The following is a 20,677-nucleotide window of genomic DNA, read 5'->3' on the forward strand; positions in this document are numbered from 1 at the left end:
TTTTCCATTTTCTAAAAGAACATGCTCACAAGGGACACATATAAGAAGACAAGACAGGAAATATTTGACAAACCTTTATGGTTTGTCATCATAAGAAAAAGAGAGGAGTGGTCTTTTATGTAAAACCACAATATAAACTAACATTGATATTTAAAGACGACTTGGTCAGGCTCTTGACTGTGGAAATTACTGTTGCAGGATCTAAAATTGTTTTAGTGGGCCTTTATGCCCCAAATGACCAGAAACTAAAACATAATGCAGAATTAGAGCAAAAACTAGTGGAACTTGCATATGAAAACAATAATATTAATAGATTTGAATGGAGTGCTCTCTGCAAGCCCTTGCATTTGAAACAGGCATCTTCTTTTGTTTACTACCCATTTGTCATGTTTATGTAGCTCCAAAATTCCAGCTAAACAGAATTAATTGGTTGATATAACCCAAGGGCCCTCTCCAAGATGCAAACTAGCCTGACCTCTTCAGGTCACAGAAGCTAAAGCAGGGCTAGCGCTGGTTAGAATTTGGATGAACAACCACCAAGGAAATCCAGAGTTGTGACGCAGAGGCAGGCAATGGGTTACCATCAGTCAGCTGTGTGTTGACGGAGTGTCAGCTGTGTGTTGACGGAGTGCCATACACACTAAGTGAAAAGAAAAGGTGGGGCAGGATTTGGCCAGCCCTGGGCTGCTTTTCCAGCCAAGTCATCTAAGTACTGCACAAAGTGTGTGTGTGCGTGTGCGTGCGTGCGCGCGCGCGCGCGGTGGGGGATTGATATCCCACGGGACCGCATTACCCCATATGTCCCAACTCGACCTCTGCGCTCAGCAGAGGCCAATTTACTGGAGGTCCCCGGCCCCTCAATGATGTGGTTGGCCTCCACTGGAGCCAGGGCCTTCACGGCTCTGGCCCCTGCCTGGTGGAACACTCTCCCTCCAGCTGTCCGGGCCCTGCAGGACCTTGGGGATTTCCGCAGGGCCTGTAAGACTGAGTTGTTCCACCGGGCCTTTGGAGAGATCGGCCCCTGAGGATGCCCCTGCCCCCTCCTCTTTACCCCCGTGGGCCCTAACACCATCAGGACCCATTATTTCGCATTAGGAGGGTTTCGTAAGGGTGCGGGCGATGTTCTAAGATACGACTGTTGTTTTAATTATATGTATGTTTTTAGCTGATGTTTTATCTGTACACCGCCCTGAGCCCTTCGGGGATAGGGCGGTATACTAAATTTAATAAATAATAATAATAACAACAACAACAACATGGTGCCTCGGCTCAGATCTGGCCAAGGGCAGCCCAGAAGCCGTCTTGGCTGTACTTGGCTTGGAGGTAGGGATACCAATCTCAAGGTGTGACCTGGAGAAGTCCTGGGATTACAACTGACCTTCAGTCTACAAAGACCAGTTCTACTGGAGAAAAATGCCTGCTGTGGAGAGTGGCCTCTGTGGCCTTGTGCCCTGCTGAAATCCCTCCCCACCTGCCCCCCCTCGAATCTCCAAGGATTTCTCAACCTTGATTTGGCAACAAAACACCTCAAACTGGCTTCCACAAAGCCCCATCCCCGTCACCCTCTGGCCACGTCAGCCGAACAGGGACAGAACCAGCGGCAGGCTGCAGAGAATGGTGCCCGGAGCAAATACTGAAATCGCACCCTCCCTCCAAAATTGTGCGGAGGGAAAGGGTGCCCTCAACCTCTTGCCTACCTATGGAAGGGCAGCAGCTGGGCGAGACCAGCCATGGCAGTGCCAACTTGAGCAGAGCCTTCCCCACCAGCCAGGGAGCATGCTGGCCGGGGAAGAGGCACCTTGGCAAGAGGGTGGCAGCAGCCCAAGGTGGTGGGTGGGCAGAGGCTGGTGGGTGGGAGCACAGGAGGGGCAGTGGCAGCGGTGGCAGCAAGCAGTGCAAAGCAGCTCTCATGGGGGGAAGGGGTGACTGAATGCGCCCCCCACGGGACACTCTCCAGTAGTGCCTGGGGCATTTGCCTCCTTTGTCTCCTCCTAGCTACGCCACTAGACAGAACACCCTTACAAGCAAAAGCAGCCCAGCAGCCCCCTCAGCTGCCAACAGGGGTGGGGAGGATACAGTTGCCAACTCCAGACTGTAGAAGGGGAGATTCAGGGGTGGAGTCTGGGGAGGACAGGGACCTCAGTGCCATAAGCCCACCCTCCAAAGCACCTGTTTTCTCCAGAGAAACTGATCTCTGTAGTCTAGAGATGAAGCATCATTTCAGGGGATTCTCAGGTCTCCCTGGAAGCTGGCGTCTCTTCCCAGCACAGCCTAACAGCCTAGATCCAAACTCCTGGGCAGGGCTGCCAGCTCTCGGTTGGGAAGTACCTGGGGACTTGGGGGTTGGAGCCTGAGGAGGGTGGGGTTTGGGAAGGGGGATTTCAGTGGGATATAATGCCACAGAGTCCACCTGCCACCTTCTCCAGGTGAGCTGATCCCAGGAGATCTTCAGTGACCACCTGGTGGTTGGCATCCCAGTAACCCGCAGAGAAGACAGGTTGGCCGGCTCCCTTTGCCGAAGGCAGCCCTCCCATGAGGTCAGCTGCCATTGTGTAGCCCAGTGGGAAGCAGGCGTGTCTGTGGGACGGGGTGGAGGCTCCCCAGAGAGATCCTCCAGCACATTCCAAGGGGGCTTGTCCTGGCCAGCATTTGGAGGACATGCTCAGTTTTCCAGTGGCCTCTCAGGTACTGGCTCTCCAGGTGGAAACTGGAACCGAAGGCAAGCAGGAGGTCTACCTGAGGCCATGAGCCTGCAGCTCTTTGCTCATCTTCAGTTGCTGGAAATCGTCGATGTTGCGGAAGAGGAAAAAGGCATCCTTGCATTCTGGGTGGGTCTCAAAGAGTCTGGAGGAGAGACGAGAGAGAAGGCAGTCAAGACACTGTGTTGGATCCCATGTTCCCTCAAGAAATTGTTTATAGATATGGAATTGTATTCACCACCTCTGTCCGTTTGGATACACTTGGGTTTTCTATTGAACTTATTAGATACCATGGCAACATAGTCTCTTAGTTTCTGTTCAGTCTGCGACTTTTCTCTTAGCAAATAACACACAGTGTATCTCGAGTAGTCATCAATGAAAGACAACAGATAGGTGTTATTACCAGTTGATGCTGGTGTGATAGGTCCACATAGATCAGAGTGAATTAAGTCAGGAGGCTGCTTACAGCATCTTTGGCTTTGCTTTGGGAATGAAGGCCTAGTTGGCTGCTCCAAGTGGTGACTTGGGCAGGGCCAGCATCAGCAGGCTGTGTGATTCCGATTCGCTAGCGTGCCGCTGTGCCCCCAGCTGCTGCATGCATTGTCCACGAGCCCCGGGGGAAGGGTGCAGGAGGGAGTGTGGGCAGCAGTAGGGCTGCTCATGAACAGGCAGGTGAGGGTGGGGGTGGAAGGAGGGTCTGTGTGGGAGCCTGTGGTGGGTAGAAGGGGGCGCCTGGGAACTCTCTGCCTGGAGCTGGCCCTGATCCTCAGAACCATAAAAAGGAGATCCCTCCAGCGGTACAAAACAGTCCCTTGAACAACTGGACTACTATGTCAGGAAACCGGTTTAAGGCAGTCTGGTTCTTTGTGCCTCTCAGCATCAGGGATGTTGGTGTGAACCTAAGTTTTGCTCACATTTACTCTCCGGAAACTAATTTTGCTGAGGGGGTTCCTTGCTTGCTCTGTCTCAGTTGACTTCTCCCTGTTTTTAGAAGAAGAAGAGTTTGGATTTATATCCCCCCTTTCTCTCCTGCAGGAGACTCAAAGGGGCTGACAATCTCCTTGCCCTTCCCCCCTCACAACAAACACCCTGTGAGGTAGGTGGGGCTGAGAGAGCTCCGAGAAGCTGTGACTAGCCCAAGGTCACCCAGCAGGCGTGTGTGGGAGTGCACAGGCTAATCTGAATTCCCCAGAGAAGCCTCCACAGCTCAAGCGGCAGAGCTGGGAATCAAACCTGGTTCCTCCAGATTAGATACACGAGCTCTTAACCTCCTACGCCACTGCTGCTTTATTCACTCAAAGGCAATTTTAGTAAAAAAAAAAAGAAAAGAAAAAGAAAAATTTCACCGTCTCTAGAAGATGCACGGACACAGACTTGGGTGAGTTTTCAGGGAATTCTAAAGCTGAACAGCAGCCACCTTTGTGACCCTAACTGACTAGCATCACCAACCTGGAGATCTAAAATTACAATGGATCTCAGCCGCAGCAGAAAACACGCTGCTCCAGAGAAATGCCAGCTGACAGGTAGACCCTATAAGGGTGCAGGGAATCGCTGATTATCAGCTTCGCCAGCATGGCCAATTGGCCATGCTGGAAGGGGCTGATGGGAATTGTAGTCCATAACATCTGGAGTGGCCAAGGTTTGCCACCATGGCTCTATGGCTTCATATCCCACGGAAGTCCCTCCCCTCCCCCAATCCTAGCCTCCTCAGGTTCTATCACAAGGGTGGCCAAATATCTGGTCCCCTTTAACAAAGGCTGAACGGGATGTGATTTACAAGACGTTGCGATTTACCTCCTTGCCACGAAAAGCTTCAACTGCCCATTTTTGCACATTGAGTCTCCCTCTTCCTCCCTCCCAGCTGGCAACCCCGCCCACCACCCAGATCTCCAGGAGATTCTGAATTGTTGACCCTGGGCTGGACACAGCCTGAATTCCTCTTCACCCATTCCAGTGAACGCAGGTCCACCCCCCATGTAAGTGTATCCAGCTGCAAGAAAGAGATGATGTGTGTTTACTTTGCTGTTTGATACCAGGGCCCTACTGGGATAAATGCGCAGTTTGTGTCGCACATTCAGCTGAGCATGCATCAAATGCAATATGAGAATCCCCCAATATATTTTTTAAACAGAAATCAAGAGCACACGGATTGTCTGTGCATTCACTATAACTTGTAACCTGGGACAGAGAATGCTTTTGGAGAAAGTCGTAGGCGACAACCTTGTTAATTAGATTCGTTACTGGACTACAATTCCCATCAGCCCCTGCCAGCACGGCCAATTGTCCATGCTGGCAAGGGCTGATGGGAATTGTAGTCCATAACATCTGGAGTGCCAAAGGTTCACCACCACTGCTTTGGAGGATTCTTCCCATCAATCTTTAAGTGACGAGAATTCTCATCCCAATGTCAATGTTGCTAAATTTTGTACAGCTGCTATTAGAATTCGTAACAGAACGGGAGGGTGAAACAAACCAATGTTTCTATAATACTTTTTAAATACCTTTTTAAAACGGAATTTCGTACGGCAAAAGTTTTCACTTCACTTTTGACATCGTTTAAGGTCGCTAGTTTCTTCTTGGTTCAGGTACTTTTTTTATATTATGTTTTATGTAAATGTTTATCTGTTTATAACTCTGTTTTGGTCTAAAAGACAGCTTAAATTCATATAGTCTTCTGGCTTATTTAAAGCTCAGGCGCTGAGGTCCCTTCCATGGAGGGATGGCTTATCAAGAATTCCTGGAAAGGAACATGATGTCAGGTCCAAGCCTGTCAATGCCCAGACTTCTTGCTGTGTAAGAATTGCAAATGTTTCCTGTAAACGCTTTCCTGTTTCCCTCTCCCGTCCCTGGCAATTCCCTGGCGCCAGCCCTCCTGCGGGAAGGGGCGAACGTTCCCAGGTTTCTTGAAGCTCTGTAGTGCAAATGTTATACACTTTGTGAAACACATTTGGCACGGTGGGAGATCGGAAATGGGGGGGTTTTGAAGGATATAGAAATCTCACCTGGATCTAGGCGCGGGGAGATTAGATTCAGTTTCTCTGTTACTTCTTAATATCTGGTGGTGGCGGGCAACTCTTTGCACTCCAGGATGTTATTAGGACTATAATTCCCACAGCTGCCGCTGGCAGTGGCTGATGGGAATTGTAGTCCATAACATCTGGAGTGCCATAGGTTCGCCACCACGGCTCTACACGCTGTAGAAATAAACTGCTTTAGGACTTTCCTACGATCTCTGTTATTTCCACGTTCGAGAGCCTGACACATGAAACTCCTGAAATGAAGTGCATGCTCCTTTTCGGGGACGTCAGTTGTGTGTAATTGCAACTGAAGAGAATCATTTCAGTTTAAACCACACTTCCAACCTGAACTGCACTTAATCTTTTCCTGGAAGGAAGGTGGAAGCATCAGCCAGCCAAGATGGCTTTTAATGCCTTTTATACCATCTGGATTTTCTTTCCGGCTCTTTTTGTTCAGAAATAAACCAACAATTTTGCTGCTGGGTTGGGAGAAGGATGCTGACAGTCCCGAGGCAGCCCACGAGAGGGCGCATCTGAGCACGTGCGCAGGCAGCTCCAGCTTGTACATCATTTCCCACTGTGTAAGTCAATTCGACTGATGGGGTGGAGGACTGAACAAATTGCTGGTGCCGAGAAAGAAGCCAAAAAGAGGGCCAATGAAGGGAATGGCACCTGAGGGTGCTTATTGTCCCTGGGTAACCCAGGGCGAATTCTACAAAGACCCCAGGCTATTTACGCACTAACAATCCCCCTCCCATTCTTTCATTCCGCAGCTTCTCTCCCCCCCCGCCCCCCGTCTTCTGGGATCAGTTACTCACTCCCCTTTCCCTGCTTTTCATGTGTTTGTACGTAGTGCTCCTTGCAGAAGTATCCCGCTTATTAGCAGGGGACCCAACAGTTCAAAGCACCCCAGAAGCCGCTGTGGGCATCAAACAAGCCATACAGCAGCTCCCACCCACCTTCGTGCCTCTTCGAAGGAATAGCTGCGGGGTTTCACTGCTGATCTCATCCCAAGCTAGATTTCTAGATTTGCACATAGGGGCAAAAAATCCAAACTTCACATACACGCTACAGGGGTCAGTGCTATCAGTCACAGACCAGGAAAAGGATTTGGGAGTCTTAGTTGATAGTTCCATGGGAATGTCAACTCAATGCATGGCAGCTGTGAAAAAGGCAAACTCTATGCTGGGGATAATTAGGAAAGGAGTTGATAATAAAACTGCAAGGATTGTCATGCCCTTATAGCAAGCAATGCACGACCTGCCACCGGAGTACTGTGTTCAGCAGTTCTGGCCGCCGCCATCTCAAAAAGGATATCGAAGAGATAGAAAAAGTGCAGAGAAGGGCAACGAGGATGATTGAAGGATTGGAGCACCTTCCTTATGAGGAGAGGCTGCAGCTACGCTTGGGGACTCCCTTTTTTTTTTTTTTAGTTTGGAGAGGAAGACGCCTGAGGGGGATATGATTGAAGTCTACATATAAAATTATGCATGGGGTAGAGAATGTTGACAGAGAGAAATTTTCTCTCTTTCACAAATGCTAGAACCAGGGGGCATTCATTGAAAATGCTGGGGGGAAGAATTAGGACTAATAAAAGGAAACACTTCTTCATACAACGTGTGATTGGTGTTTGGAATATGCTGCCACAGGAGGTGGTGATGGCCACTAACCTGGATAGCTTTAAAAGGGGCTTGGACAGATTTCATGGAGGAGAAGTCGATTTTATGGCTACCAATCTTGATCCCTTCTTTGATCTGGAGATTGTGCAAATGCCTTAGCGAAGACCAGGTGCTTTCGAGGCAGCAGCAGCAGCAACGGCCATTGCTTTCACCTCCTGCCTGTGAGCTCCCAAAGGCACCTGGTGGGCCACTGCGAGTAGCAGAGTGCTGGACTAGATGGACTCTGGTCTGATCCAGCTGGCTTGTTCTTATGTTCTTATGTTCTTTTCACTCTCCTTCCTTTGGGAGTGACATTCTCAGTGGATTCTGAGAAAGATCGTACTGTTATGTTGGACTGCAGGATATAGCAACACAGATGTTGAGACTTCAGGGTTTTTGGAAGCAAGTGACCAGTCGCTATGGCTGCACTCAGAAACCTGCAGCCGTTGCCTGGAGTTTCAGATCCGCAGGGATAGGGAACACGCACCACTCACCCCCCTGACACAATTATCGGTAAGCTCCATTTGAAATTCTCTGCCCCCACCCCCTGTCGTTTGTAAAATTCCCATCCAAGCAAAGGTGAGAGCAAAGCAAACCACAGGTCTCCTCCTGTATTTTATATATTGCAGTTTATTCACTCAGACTTATAATTCAGGCAGATAAAGCTCTTTTCATTTCCACAGGTCTGTCCCAACTGCCCTAGCACCAGTTTCTGATCGAGGCTCAGAAACCCTGGCCAGGGGCAAACCGCCCACGGGGACGGGTGTGTGTGTGTCAAATGACCCCCGGGTGCACCAGTGGTGTGTGTGTGTGTGTGCAAAAATGCGCCTCTCCGCCTCTTCTGTGCTCTTCTTCCTCGAGCCGTGGTTGGCGCAGGGAGGCACCCGGCACAGACATAACCAGCTCCATCGCCACGCGATCACCCACGCCTGAGTTGCGTCAACTCCTTCCCCAGGCCTTCGCGGAGCTTAGGGGACGCTTCTGAACGGGCACCATGGCAGCAGGCCAGCTCCTAGGCCACCTGCCTTGCCACCCTGCCACCCTGCCTCTCTGTAGGCCAGCTTCTCCCCAACCCAGGGCCTGGGGAGGGCAGATGGCAGCCTGCAGGGAGGCGGTGTGTGTGTGGCTCCGGATGGGCGCTGTGGCAGTCTGGAGCCACTCCCTCATCTCGAGCCCCCCCACCCCCTCGGTGCCGCCAGGGGGCACGAGGCACAGGGCTGGGAGCAGGTGGGGTACTCCTGGGCACCATCCCCCACACCTCTCTGGCTCTGGAGCCACCTGGAGAAAGGGATGCCGGAGGGTCACGGTTCTCGAGGGGCTGCAAAGGCTGCCCAGCTGCCTTCGCCCCCCGGCAAGTTTATCACACCAGGAAACTTAACAAAACCGAACTCCTGTGTTCAGCTGCTCCAGGTTATCCCCCACCCTGCAGCTGGGGAGATTTGAACTGGAAATGCTGGGCCCAGCTGGTTCTTCAGACATTCAAAAGCATGTGTTTTGAATGCTTCCCTGGCTGGGAATCAAACCAAGGGTGCTGCAGAAGCTGCTGCCTGGGTGCTGGACCAGCAAGAGAAGAGGGGGGCTAATCTCTTGGCCTTCACTTGAACCCCTTTTTCTGAGCCAAGCCCTAGACCAGTGGTGGCTTAACCCATAAGTAATCGGTGCCAGAGGTGGCACTCAGAAGCCCTCTCTGTATGCCAAGCGTAGCTGCAAGCAGAATCAAACCTCCTAATAATATCTAAAGGCTGGCCTGGGCCGCTGGGCTCGATTATTAGCATTAAATAATAATAATTATTACCACCTACCTCACAGGATGTTTGTTGTAGGGGAAAAAGGGAAAGGAGATTGTAAGCCCCTTTGAGTCTCCTACAGGAGAGAAAAGGGGGATATAAATCCAAACTCCTCTTCTTCTTCTTCTTCTTCTTCTAAACCTAAGACCTAGTTTTGGGGAGGCAGTGTAGGTATCCCCGTTAAGCGCTGTTAAACCCCACTGATTTTCATGAGAAGAACTAAAGCACGGTATCCTTACCTGGCAATGGGGGTTGCTTCTGAGTAAACCCTCCTAGGGTCATGATTCTTTGTTCAAAGCTGCTGCATGGTTGCTTCACCAAGCTTATCAAGTAACACGCCGGAGCCAACCGTTTTTCTAGTAAACCAAAACCTCAGTATTCAGGTTAAATTCAGTCGTGTTGGCACTTTGCAAATAAGTGGGTTTTGTTGCAATTTGGCACTCGATCTCGAAAAGGTTCGCCATCGCTGCCCTAGAGTTCAGATGTTGACTGTTACCTCTTACCAGCCCCTGCCAGCATGTTCAATTATCATGCTAGGCTGATGGGGAATTGTAGTCCATAACATCTGGAGTGCCAAAGGTTCGCCATCTCTGCCTTAGACTCTGCCCAGGGTCACGTCAGGCTTCCAGGGAGAAGATTTCGCTTCCAGTTGCTTGCAAGAGGCTCTTGCCTTATGTGAGAATTTCTGAGAACAGAACACTGCTGATTTCCACGAACACAAACAAAGACGCCGGAATGTGGCCCCCCCTCTGTCCAGAAGAGGACGGATTCAGTGGTGGGATTCCGCCTATTCGCACCTATTCAGTAGAACCAGTAGCTATTTTTTTGTCTACTTCAGAGAACTGGTTGTAATCTCACCACTGAGTCCTTTCGGAACCGGTTGTTAAATTATTTGAATCCCACCACTGGACGGATTCCCTCGAGCTCCTCTGCCTGCAGCTGCTGGCCTCTGGATATTGCAACCACTGGATATTGCAACCACCATGAATCACCATGAATCAAACCATATCACACACACACCAGAGCATGTGAGGTAACTAGCTTCTTCTACAAGCTAGCAATTTACGCAGGCCAAGATCTGTGGGCAAGATAAAAGCAAAATGTCACCCTGGAGAAGTCTCAAGAATTGAGGCCTGATTCCTTTGCCAAAGAGAATGGCAGCGCATTCTCTGGGATTTGAGATAGAAAAGCACTCCTACACTGTGCATTTGCTGCACGCCTGCTTGCCTACCCCGCTTGTCTGGGGCTTGAAGGAAGTGGGTTTGGGAGTGCGCAGAGAGTGCGCAGAGACATTTCTTGTTCAGAATTTGAAAGTATTTGCATTTGCCAGGTGAAACGGAGGATGGTCCGTGTGGGCCCTGCTCAGAAGAGAGCACAGCATTCATGTTATAATGCTCATGGGCCAACTGCCCGCCGATGACCCTGACTGGCCCCTGCCGTAAGGTTGGGGAGCTGGTGCTTTGAAAGCCCCGCAGAAGCTGTTGCCTTGACTGCTACTTCTGCGGGCTTTCAGCCTCCCGCCTGGGTCTCGCCTCCACAATATTTCTGTTTCTATGCGGCCCCATGGAAAAAAATAATAATTGCTTCAATTCTGCTCTAGCAGAAGGAGCCTTCCTCTTAACATCCGGGGTTACAGCTTGGGAAGAGTCTTCCGTGGTGAACATGATGTCCCTACGGGCCAGGCAGCTTGCAACCGAGAGTTAAGTGTGTGTGTTTTTAAAATTTAACACCAAACTGAAATAGCAAACCCTGCATCTCTCCTTCCAGGGGAGGAGAATTCCTCCATGCTAGCAGGACATTTTGGGATCCAGCCTGTATTTTTATAAATCTGAGCTGCAGTTCTGGTAATCCACATGCTGAAATGCAAAAAAATGACCTTGATGATTGAGCCAGTAATGTAAAAATGAGGCCGCTCAGGAAAGAGACGAGGGTCACTCCCCACAAAGAGATGGGCAGCTATAAAGATGCCGGTTAAGCGGTATATGCCCTCCCACCAATGTGGTATTTGATATCTTTTTCAGAGGCAGCCAAGGGGTCAAAAGAAATGTCCGTACCCCAAGCAGCGAAGCCTCCCCCCAGCTCTCTTAAGGACCATCGTCCATTGGCTGAACATTTGCCTCCTGCCAAATCAGACCTCCAGCCTCTCAAAATCAGCAACGCCTCCTTTGACGGGCAGCGGCTTTCTGGGTGTTTCTCACATCACCTCCTCACTGACGATGCTGGGGATCGAACTTGGGACTTTCTGCAAGTGAAGCAGATGTTCCTGAGTCAAGACCACCCCCTCCTCAGCAAGGCTGAAACTGCGGATTCAGATGCACTGGGCGGGTGGAGGGCGTCACTTCTCCAGTTTGGAAGGAGACACCAACCCAAGAAATCATTTGACAAGATTCAGCCTCAGAGCGGGCTGAATAAGCTGCAAAGTCATAAGAACATAAGAACAAGCCAGCTGGATCAGACCAGAGTCCATCTAGTCCAGCTCTCTGCTACTCGCAGTGGCCCGCCAGGTGCTCTTGGGAGCTCACCACCTGCAGGAGGTGAAAGCAATGGCCTTTAAGAACATAAGGTTAAGAACAAGCCTGGATCAGACCAGGTCCATTCGAAGTCCAGCATTCCTGCTCCTCGCAGTGGCCCACCAGGGTGCCTTGCTTCTCGCTGCAAGGAGGTGAGCTGGCCTTCTCTGTGGCTACATGTCTGCCACCTGGACTGTTAAGGCATTTGCAATTCCCATCAAAGTAGGATCACATTGGTAGCCATAAATCGACTTTCCTCCATAAATCTTGTCCAAGCCCCTTTTAAAGTTATCCAGGTTAGTGGGGCCATCACTCACCTCCTGTGGCAGCATATTCTCAAACACTAACTACATGCTGTGTGAAGAAGTAGTTTCCTTTTATTAGTCCCAATTTTTCCCCCCCCAGCATTTTCAATGGATGCCCTGGTTCTAGAGCTAGAGAAAGAGAGAAAAAATTTCTCTGTCAACGCCACCCCCCCATGCATAATTTTATAGACTTCATCATATCCCTCAGATGTTCCCTTCCAAAACCAAAGAGTCCCAAACGCTGCAGCCTCTCCTCATAAGGAAGGTGCTCCAGTCCCTCAATCATCCTCGTTGCCCTTCTCTGCACTTTTTCTATCTCCTCAATATCCTTCCCACATCCTATCTCTTCAAAGTCCCTCCCACAGCTGCCCAAGTCTTTTGTTTTAAAGCTCTTCTGCCTCTGGAGGGCCAGACCTAAGCGGAGGGATGAGCAGGCTCCCTGGCTCTCCCGTGCCGGCCCCGAGGCACCCCAGAACTTGGGAATCGATCCCCCGGCTTCCTGAGCAGCAACCGCAAAAGCCCACTTTCTGCTGGAACTGATCTTTCTAAGCCAAAAAGGGACTAGGGATGTTGGGGAGGGTGGAAATCATGTCACCAGAGGATGCGGGCCAAGGAGGCCTTCCCCTCGTTCTCAGAAGCGGTGGACCTCCAACACAGGCAGGCAGGCTGTGTGGACAGACTCCCAGGAGGTTATCACAATTCCATCTATGGAGAGACCAGCTCACGCTGGCGCTGAGCAGAGGGGTCTGCAGAAAGAGGCCAGATCCCTCAGACCGGCAATGCAGACAGACCCCCCTCTCTCTTCCAAGTGGCCGTCAGGATCCTCCTGGGTAGGGTTGCCAACTGGAAACTCAGTTTGGTGTAACTCCATACAGTCCACCCTCCAAAGGAGCAATTTCCTCCAGGGAAACGGATCTCTGTCGCCTGGAGATCTCAAAGTCCCATTTGCAGGGTGTCCTGTGTGACGAAGGGCGGTCCTTGGGATGCGTGGAAGAAGCTGCTATGCCTGTGGGACCTCTTTGCACCCCGAGGCTCTGGAACTCCAAACTCTGAATCAAAACCCTTTCATAGAATCATAGAGTTGGGAGAGACCCCCAAGGGCCATCAAGGCCAGCCCCCTGCCATGCAGGAACACACAATCAAAACACTCCTGACTGATGGCCATCCAGCCTCTGTTTAAAAACCTCCAAAGGAGGAGACTCCACCACTCTCCAAGGGAGTGCATCCCACTGTCGAACAGGAAGTTTTTCCTGATGTTTAGGTGGAATCTCTTTTCCTTCACCTTGAACCCATCACTCCTGGTCCTAGTCTCTGGAGTAGAAAACAAGCTTGCTCCCTCGCCAACATGACATCCCTTCAAATATCTAAACATGGCTATCATGTCACCTCTTAACCTTCTCTTCTCCACACTAAACATCCCCAGCTCCCTAAGTCTCCTCGTAGGGTGTGGATTCCAGACCTTTGACCATTTAAGCTGTTCCTCCTGACCCGCTCCAGCTTGTCAATATCCTTTGAATTGCTATTTTCCCACACAATATTCCAGGTGAGGTCTAACCAATGCAGAATAGAGAGAGGTACACCACATCCCTCGATCTAGACACTACACTCTTACTGATACAACCCAAAATCACACTGGTTTTCTTCACTGCCGCATCACACTGCTGACTCATGTTCAGTTTGTGGTCTACTAAGACTCCCAGCTCCCTTTCACATGTACTGTTGTCAAGCCAGGTGTCGCCCATCCTTTCCTTACCTGATGAAGACAATCACTCCCACTCTGGCAATGTCTTTGTGCAGGATTTCCCAGGAGGTCCGGATCAGCTCCTTCTGAGCCTCTGAAAGCACAAAGGATTCTTGCAGCTCCTCATCAACCCTGCACTGCAGATCTGATGTCAAATCCAGAACATCTTCCAGCGACGGGCTCACCTTCTCTTCAGAGACCGCTAAATCTGGATTGACATTTGGGCTGGATAAGGTGCACCCCATGTCTCTCGTGCATCCAGGAATCTTCCTTTTCCTTCACACCAGCTAGAAGAGGAGGAGGAGGAGGAAAAGGAGGAGGAGGAGGAGGAGGAGGAGAAGAAGAAGAAGAAGAAGAAGAAGAAGAAGAAGAAGAAGAAGAAGAAGAAGAAGAAGAGTTTGGATGTATATCCCCCCTTTCTCTCCTGCAGGAGACTCAAAGGGGCTGACAATCTCCTTGCCCTTCCCCCCTCACAACAAACACCCTGTGAGGTGGGTGGGGCTGAGAGAGCTCCGAGAAGTTGTAAAATTAGCCTCAGTGTCACCTAGAAGGATGGTGTGGGAGTGTCCAGGCTAATCTTGAATTCCCCAGAGAAGTTCTCCATAGCCAGGGCGTAGAGCTGGGAATCAAACCCGGTTCCTCCAGATTAGATACACGAGCTCTTAACCTCCTACGCCACTGCTGTGTTAGATGTGTGGCGTGGGAACAGACCCCCTTACACCAGAGAGGACCCCCAGGTCACGTATCGCACCAGGGAGAAAAAAGGGAACATGGCCCATTCTTCACACTTAAACATGGGCAAATGTAAAACTGCACCACCACAAATCGCTTGAAAAGCAGCAGTGGGCTCAGGAACTCAGCACCTCCTTGGGCTGTCTCTGAGCCCCCCGGATCAATCCCTGCCAAACTCTCAGGTGATGCAAGCGATGAGACGAGAAACATTTTTTTTTGCATGCTGGGCTGCTGCCAGTCAGAGCAGACAACCCAGAGCTAGCTAAGCTGAAGGTCTGACTCAGCATACAGCAGAACCTTCAAGCTCACCCTCCAGAAACCTATTCCACATATCCAAAATGGCACCACTGGAAAAAAATCCCCATGCAAGCAGAGCAAAGGTTAAAGAAACTTGGGGCGGAGGGGTTGAAATCTGGCAGGAAGGGGAAGAAGACGTGGTTGGAGCAGCAGTGGCGTTGGAGGCTAAGAGCTCGTGTATCTAATCTGGAGGAACCGGGTTTGATTCCCCGCTCTGCCGCCTGAGCTGTGGAGGCTTGTCGGGGGAACTAGGTTTAGCCTGTCCACCCCCACACATGCCAGCTGGGTGACCTGGCTAGCTCACAGCCGGAGCTCTCTCTCAGCTCCCTACCTACCTCACAGGGTGTTTGTTGTGAGGGGGGAAGGGCAAGGAGATTGTAAGCCTCTTTGAGTCTCCTACAGGAGAGAAAGGGGGGATATAAATCCAAACTCTTCTTGGCTTTCTGTGCTGCTACCCACATCCTCTGCCACTAAGGCACAGTGAGAGGTTTCACTGTGGGCTGCAAGGAACGCTTTGTCTCCAGCAGGAGGGAACTCTTGCTCTCCGTGGCTCACGTGGTCTCCCCAGGTGTCAGAATCCCAAAAACTGAAACAAACTCATGTAAAAGAACAGTAGTTTATTGAGTATTGAGATCTTCTCTGGTCAATGCCAGAACTAAGGTTTGCCTGCGCAAAACCCAATAGTTAAAGCAGGGTGCACCCCCCCAGCATGGGAAAGCGCGCCCAAAAGGAACTGCAAATGAGATAACGGTGAATACAGCCAGGCACTGACCTTGGGCAGCACCTGGTACAGCATAACATCATACAGAAGACAGAGGAAAGTCAGTTAGAAATGCAATTAACCCATTCCTCCACCCTCAGCATACAGAAAAGCAGCAAAAGCAAAATCTTCTTAATAACAGGCCTCTTGACACCAGATGCCGCCGAGTGGGGAGCAGAAGCTGGTGGAGATCCCTGGAGCACCAGTCATGCAGTGCTGGGCTGCAGAGAGTTCATTCCTAGCCCTGAAGATCTCAAGGCATGAATTTGTTGGACAGAAACAAAAGTGGGAGGGAGGTCTCCACGGCTGGGGTCTCCACAGTGTGGGGTCTCCACGGCTGGGAAGAAATTGCAGGGAAGGAAGGACTGCAGGATGATGGGGAGGGTATTCCAGAAAGTGGCACGGGTAATTAATTTTGCACGATGAAAATGCTTCTAAGCTACCACTCTTTGCTTCTTTGTGGTAAGGTTCCCTGCAGATGTTTCTGTTAACACAGGGATTAAAGATCCTCTGAAGATGCCAGCCAAAGATGCAGGTGAAACATCAGGAGAAAATGCTGCTGGAACACGGCCATACAACCCGGAAAACCCACAACATCCTAGTGGGAGACCCTGCTGTTGTGTGGTTTGGGGAGGTGTAGTGGAGCAAGAAAACCTCCTGAAGGCAAGTGATCTCCTTCACTTTCCCGGTGAAGGGAGAGGAAAAAATCATACTGGGTTTCAAAAACTGTGGAGATACTCTGACCTGAGAACAGGTGACCGCCAAAGAGGGAAAAACGTCTGCATAACTGAGAATCAAACCCGAAGGGAATGTACACCCAATGCAAAGGGGTGTACAAGTGTGTAAATGGCCAGTTCGATAGATAGATAGTTTAATACGGCCAAAGGCCAGCAAAGACAAAACAAAACAACAGCACACATTCACAACAGCAAATTACAACAATTATTACAGCTAACCATTTACATGAATGTTTGGCTTTCAGCTCATCCCTGATTGGCAGGTTCCTGCGTTTTTTTTATACGCCAATGCACAGAACTTTGCTACCTGCTGGGAGATGGTATATGGCCAGTTAAGTCTCATGGCGGCTGAGACGGCCAAGCTCCAGGGAGTGGCAAGAGATCTCCAGGAATGACCATTGATTTCTGTTAGAATATGTGGCATTCCTAGTGATTCTTTCAGCAAGTCCTTGCAGGAGTAAGATAGCTGCATTTACTTGGTTGTTTCTGTTAATGCAGGGCAAGTACAGTGCTGATAGGTTAAGTGGGGGGTCACCTTCCTTCTTGCATATAATGGTGCAGTTTTGTACACCTCCTCCCTTAAACGCATCTTTTCCTCCTCGCTGCTCTTTTTTTCCCAGGCAGTGGCGAGGAGGTTAAGAGCTCGCGGTATCTAATCTGAGGAAACCGGGTTTGATTCTCGCTTCCACGCTTCTGAGCTGTGGAGGTTTATCTGGGGAATTTCAGATTACCTGTGCACTCCCACTGCCAGCTGGGTGACCTTTGGGCTAGTCACAGCCGAGTTTCCTTCAGCCCCACCCACCTCACAGGGTGTTTGTTGGGAGGGGGGAAGGGCAAGGAGATTGTCAGCCCCTTTGAGTCTCCTGTAGGAGAGATAAATCCAAACTCTTCTTCTTCTTATGGTGTGTTGTTGATCCTGTTTTGCTGTTTGTTACGATGTAAGCTTGTTTGCCTGCTTGTGCATTTTTGCACATGATTATTTTTTGTCTTCCTCCTTTTGTTGTATATATTTTGCAACCTAATTTTTTAGAACTGGAATCCTAATAAAGGATAATTCCCTTTTAAACTCTGTTGTGTTTTTACTTTGCTAAGAACTGGGTAATTTCAGTTCTCCTATCAATTTCCTGGTTACATATATTAGTTCCCCTGGAGGAAATGGGTGCTTTGGAAAGGGGACTTTGTGGTGCTGTGTCCTGCTAAAGCCCCCCCCCCCTCTGCAAGCCCCCATCCTACCCACGTCCCAAGCACAAAATCTCCAGGAATCCCCCAAAACAGAGTTGGCAACCCTAACTGGCACATAAACCAACTTCCAGCTATTCTTTCAGTTCTGCCCTTATTCATCTTTAAGACTGGAGTGACCCACATTCAGATAATATTTCTAACCATGGTTTGTTTCATTAAACCTGGATTTTGTTCCGTGTCTCAACCAAACTGTTACTTAGTGCACCTTTCGTACCCAGCGCTCATTTGATTTCCAGGGTGGCCAATAGCTAAATGCACTAAATTGCAGCAATAAATTAAAAATTAATTAGCAAAACAGAATCACTTTTAACAGAAAACGAAATCAAGGCTGGTTTAAAACTGGTCAAGGCAGAACCACAACAAAGTGCAGAGTTTGCATAAAATCAGTACAAGAGAGATTGATATAAAAAACATAAATGGGGCTTGCTGCTAGACTCGAGCAGTGGTTCTCAACCTTACTAATGCCGCGACCCTTTAATACAGTCCCTCATGTTGTGGTGACCCCCATCCAGTGGTGGGATCCAAAATTTCAATGGAATAGTATTCTGGATGGTGGTGGATTCAAACAGTGGTAGCGTTAAGACACACGCATCTCCAGCCCTATTATTGGGCAGGAGGTTAAGCTATAACTCCTTCTCGGCACTCAGAAAAAATTAGTAACCACTTCTAGAGAAGTGGTGAGAACTGGTTAGATCCCACCTCTGCCCCCATCCCCCAGTTCCTCATGTTGTGGTGACCCCCAACCCATTTTACAGATGGAGGACACTGATGCAGAGAGTCTTAGGTGACCCCTGTGACAGGGTTGTTCGACCCCCAAAGAGGTCGCGACCCACAGGTTGAGTCTTTGCCAACAGCTGCCTGCACAAGACTGGGGTAGTATTGTGAGGAAGTGGCCTACACAACCTGGCACTCCAAGCCTAGTGTGGCTTCATATAAACCATTTGCCTTTTGAGCAAATGGACGGTCACGAAAAGGCCATTCAAGAGGACCTGGCGCTCCATCGGCTGGTGCAGACCAAACAGTTTAAGGGGTAATTTATTTATTTATTTTAAAAAAACAACAACCATGTCAGTTGGTTCAATCCTTTCAACTCACTGACCAAGAAGCTCTCCTGGTGGCTGCTCGCCCTGGCAGGTGCTCTTCCCTCTCCGAGAGCCGAGCCAAGCAGCTGCCAATCTGGCCCTGCAACCTGCCCTCTCAGCCTCTACCAAGTGTTCCACATGGCCTGGAGGTTGGAGGGTAGTGTGGGCGTGTCCCTCCAGCCCTCCAAAGCAGTGCTGGAAGGAAAGGTGAGTCGAGGTGAGCCCACTCACCTTCCAGAGCTGCTCTGGGGGCAGCCCGCTACCCTCCAACCCCAGAGGTCGGGAGGGTAGCATGCTGGGCGCAGTCCCTTCCAGAGGCCGCCATCCTCCTTCTGCTACCCCGCAGCCGCCATCCCCCCTTCTGCCCTCTGCCCCACATGGGCAGGCGACTGCCTGCTCTGCCTGTGAGGCTCCCTGCCTGCCTCTGCCTCCCAGCTGGAAAGAAGGTGAGTGGAGGGGCTGAACCGGGCGTCTGCAGAAGTTCTCGGGGCTGTGGAAAAGGGGTCCAGTGGTTTCTTGGGTGGTGGCCTCCCAACCCCAACGGCTGGCCCCTGAGGCGAGCCTTGCCTAGAGGATTTGCAACCTGTTTCACAGAAGACAACATTTTGTCTTGTGGGGGGAGAGGGCTGAATGAGGAGCAGGGGAGAAGGGGAAGAGGAGCCCAAGCACAAGGGTCAAATAGTCCAAGAGAGACTCCGCCCTGTTTTAGGGTCTCCCAAACAGGGCAGAGTCCATAGTTGCTTGCTCTGTAAAGTCCCACGCATGCTGTTCCTAGGGTTCCCAATTGCCAGGTGAGGCCTGGAGGTCTCATGGAATTGCAACTGATGTCCAGACTACAGAGATCAGGTCTTCTGGAGAAAATGGCTGCTTGGGGGTGGGGGGCGGGAATTATGGAATTAAACCCCTGCTCAGATCCCATACCTTCTCAAACCCTAGGCTCCCCAGGCCCCACTCCCTAAAGCTGAAGGATTTTCCCACCTCAATGGACCACCGCACCTCCTTCCCAAAGGGAAGGACTGTTTGCAAGCAGAGGAAAAAAATGGTCTTTTTTTCATTTATGTTGGAGGAACCCACTTGTATCCTGGACACACACGGCGGCGGCCACCCGTGAGAGCAAGATTGAAGTCCTCCAGACTGCTTTCAGGAATAAAACCCCGTTCATCTTGGAGGTGGCCCCCTTGCCCCAGCAAGAGGTGCCTGCGGCAGCTGCCTTGTGAGAGAATCCCCTGCAAGCCCCCTTTTCAAGACCACCCCCTCCTCCTCCTAGCTCAGGGGCGCATAAGAGTGTGGGGGGGGGGAGGGGGTCTTCAGAACGCCCCACCCGCAGTCTAGGTCCTGAACATTCCCAGCACAGCTGGGCTTCACCAAGGTGGCTGCTCCCCACCCCCCGCTGCCAGAGCTGCAGCTGCCATCTCCTCGGGGCAGGGACCTCGCTCCCCTCTTCCTCCGTGGCTGTTCAGCAGAGAACTCTCGGAGAGGCGCTGCCCGCCTTCTCAGCCCCCAGCAGCCGCCCCTGCCAGCCCCTGCCCCAAAGGGCCGGCGAGCCCCCCAGCCAGCCACTCACCTCTGCCGGGGGGTGGGGGGGAAGAAGCGCACGCAAAGTTCCTCCGGCGGACTCTCTCCGCGCCGCCCTCCCTCTCGCTGGAAGCTCTTCGGAGCAGGTGGAGGGTCCCCCAGGGAGGCAGCGGCGGAGCCCTTGGGCGTCCGCGGGGTCCTAGAGCCGGCCCCTCCGCCGGCCACCTTCGCTCGCTGCCCGAGGAAACCCCCACTCCGTTCCTCTCTCCGGCTTCCCTGCGGTTGTTTTCCCATTTAAATACAAACGCATCTCCTTCCTGTTCATCCGCCTGGCAGATGAAAGCTCTCAGCACATTAGGGCGGGGGGGGGGGGCGACGGGGGGAGTCAGAGGGAGTCAGGAGGGAGGGAGGGAGAGGGGAGAGGGGAGGGGAAGTTGGCGAGCGGCTGAGCTTGTTCTTTTTTCACTCCTTTTGGGGAGATTTCTTGTTTTTTTGCTCCCTTTTGAGAAATATTCAGAACAGAGTTGCGAGTTCCAGAGTGTAAAAGTCTTGGAAATTGGTGGACCGGGGGGGGGGGGGGGAATCCTGAGACTTG

At 51.0% G+C, this 20,677-nt stretch overlaps 1 protein-coding gene across 1 annotated transcript in view; it reads right to left on the minus strand.

Moving 5' to 3' along the window:
* Positions 1-20,218, minus strand: part of LOC125435745 (neuroglobin-like) — a 34,904-nt gene extending 14,686 nt beyond the window's left edge. Inside the window, exons 1-3 of the mRNA XM_048502112.1 lie at positions 20,132-20,218; positions 13,730-14,004; positions 2,737-2,844 (exon numbers count right to left, since the gene is read on the minus strand). Of these exons, the coding sequence (XP_048358069.1) occupies positions 2,737-2,844; positions 13,730-13,962 (341 nt within the window). The 5' untranslated portion in view covers positions 13,963-14,004; positions 20,132-20,218. The remainder of the gene's footprint in view (positions 1-2,736; positions 2,845-13,729; positions 14,005-20,131) is intronic.
* Positions 20,219-20,677: the final 459 nt, after the last annotated feature.

The sequence above is a fragment of the Sphaerodactylus townsendi genome, linkage group LG06 (assembly GCF_021028975.2).
Source record: "Sphaerodactylus townsendi isolate TG3544 linkage group LG06, MPM_Stown_v2.3, whole genome shotgun sequence".
NCBI lineage: Eukaryota > Metazoa > Chordata > Lepidosauria > Squamata > Sphaerodactylidae > Sphaerodactylus > Sphaerodactylus townsendi.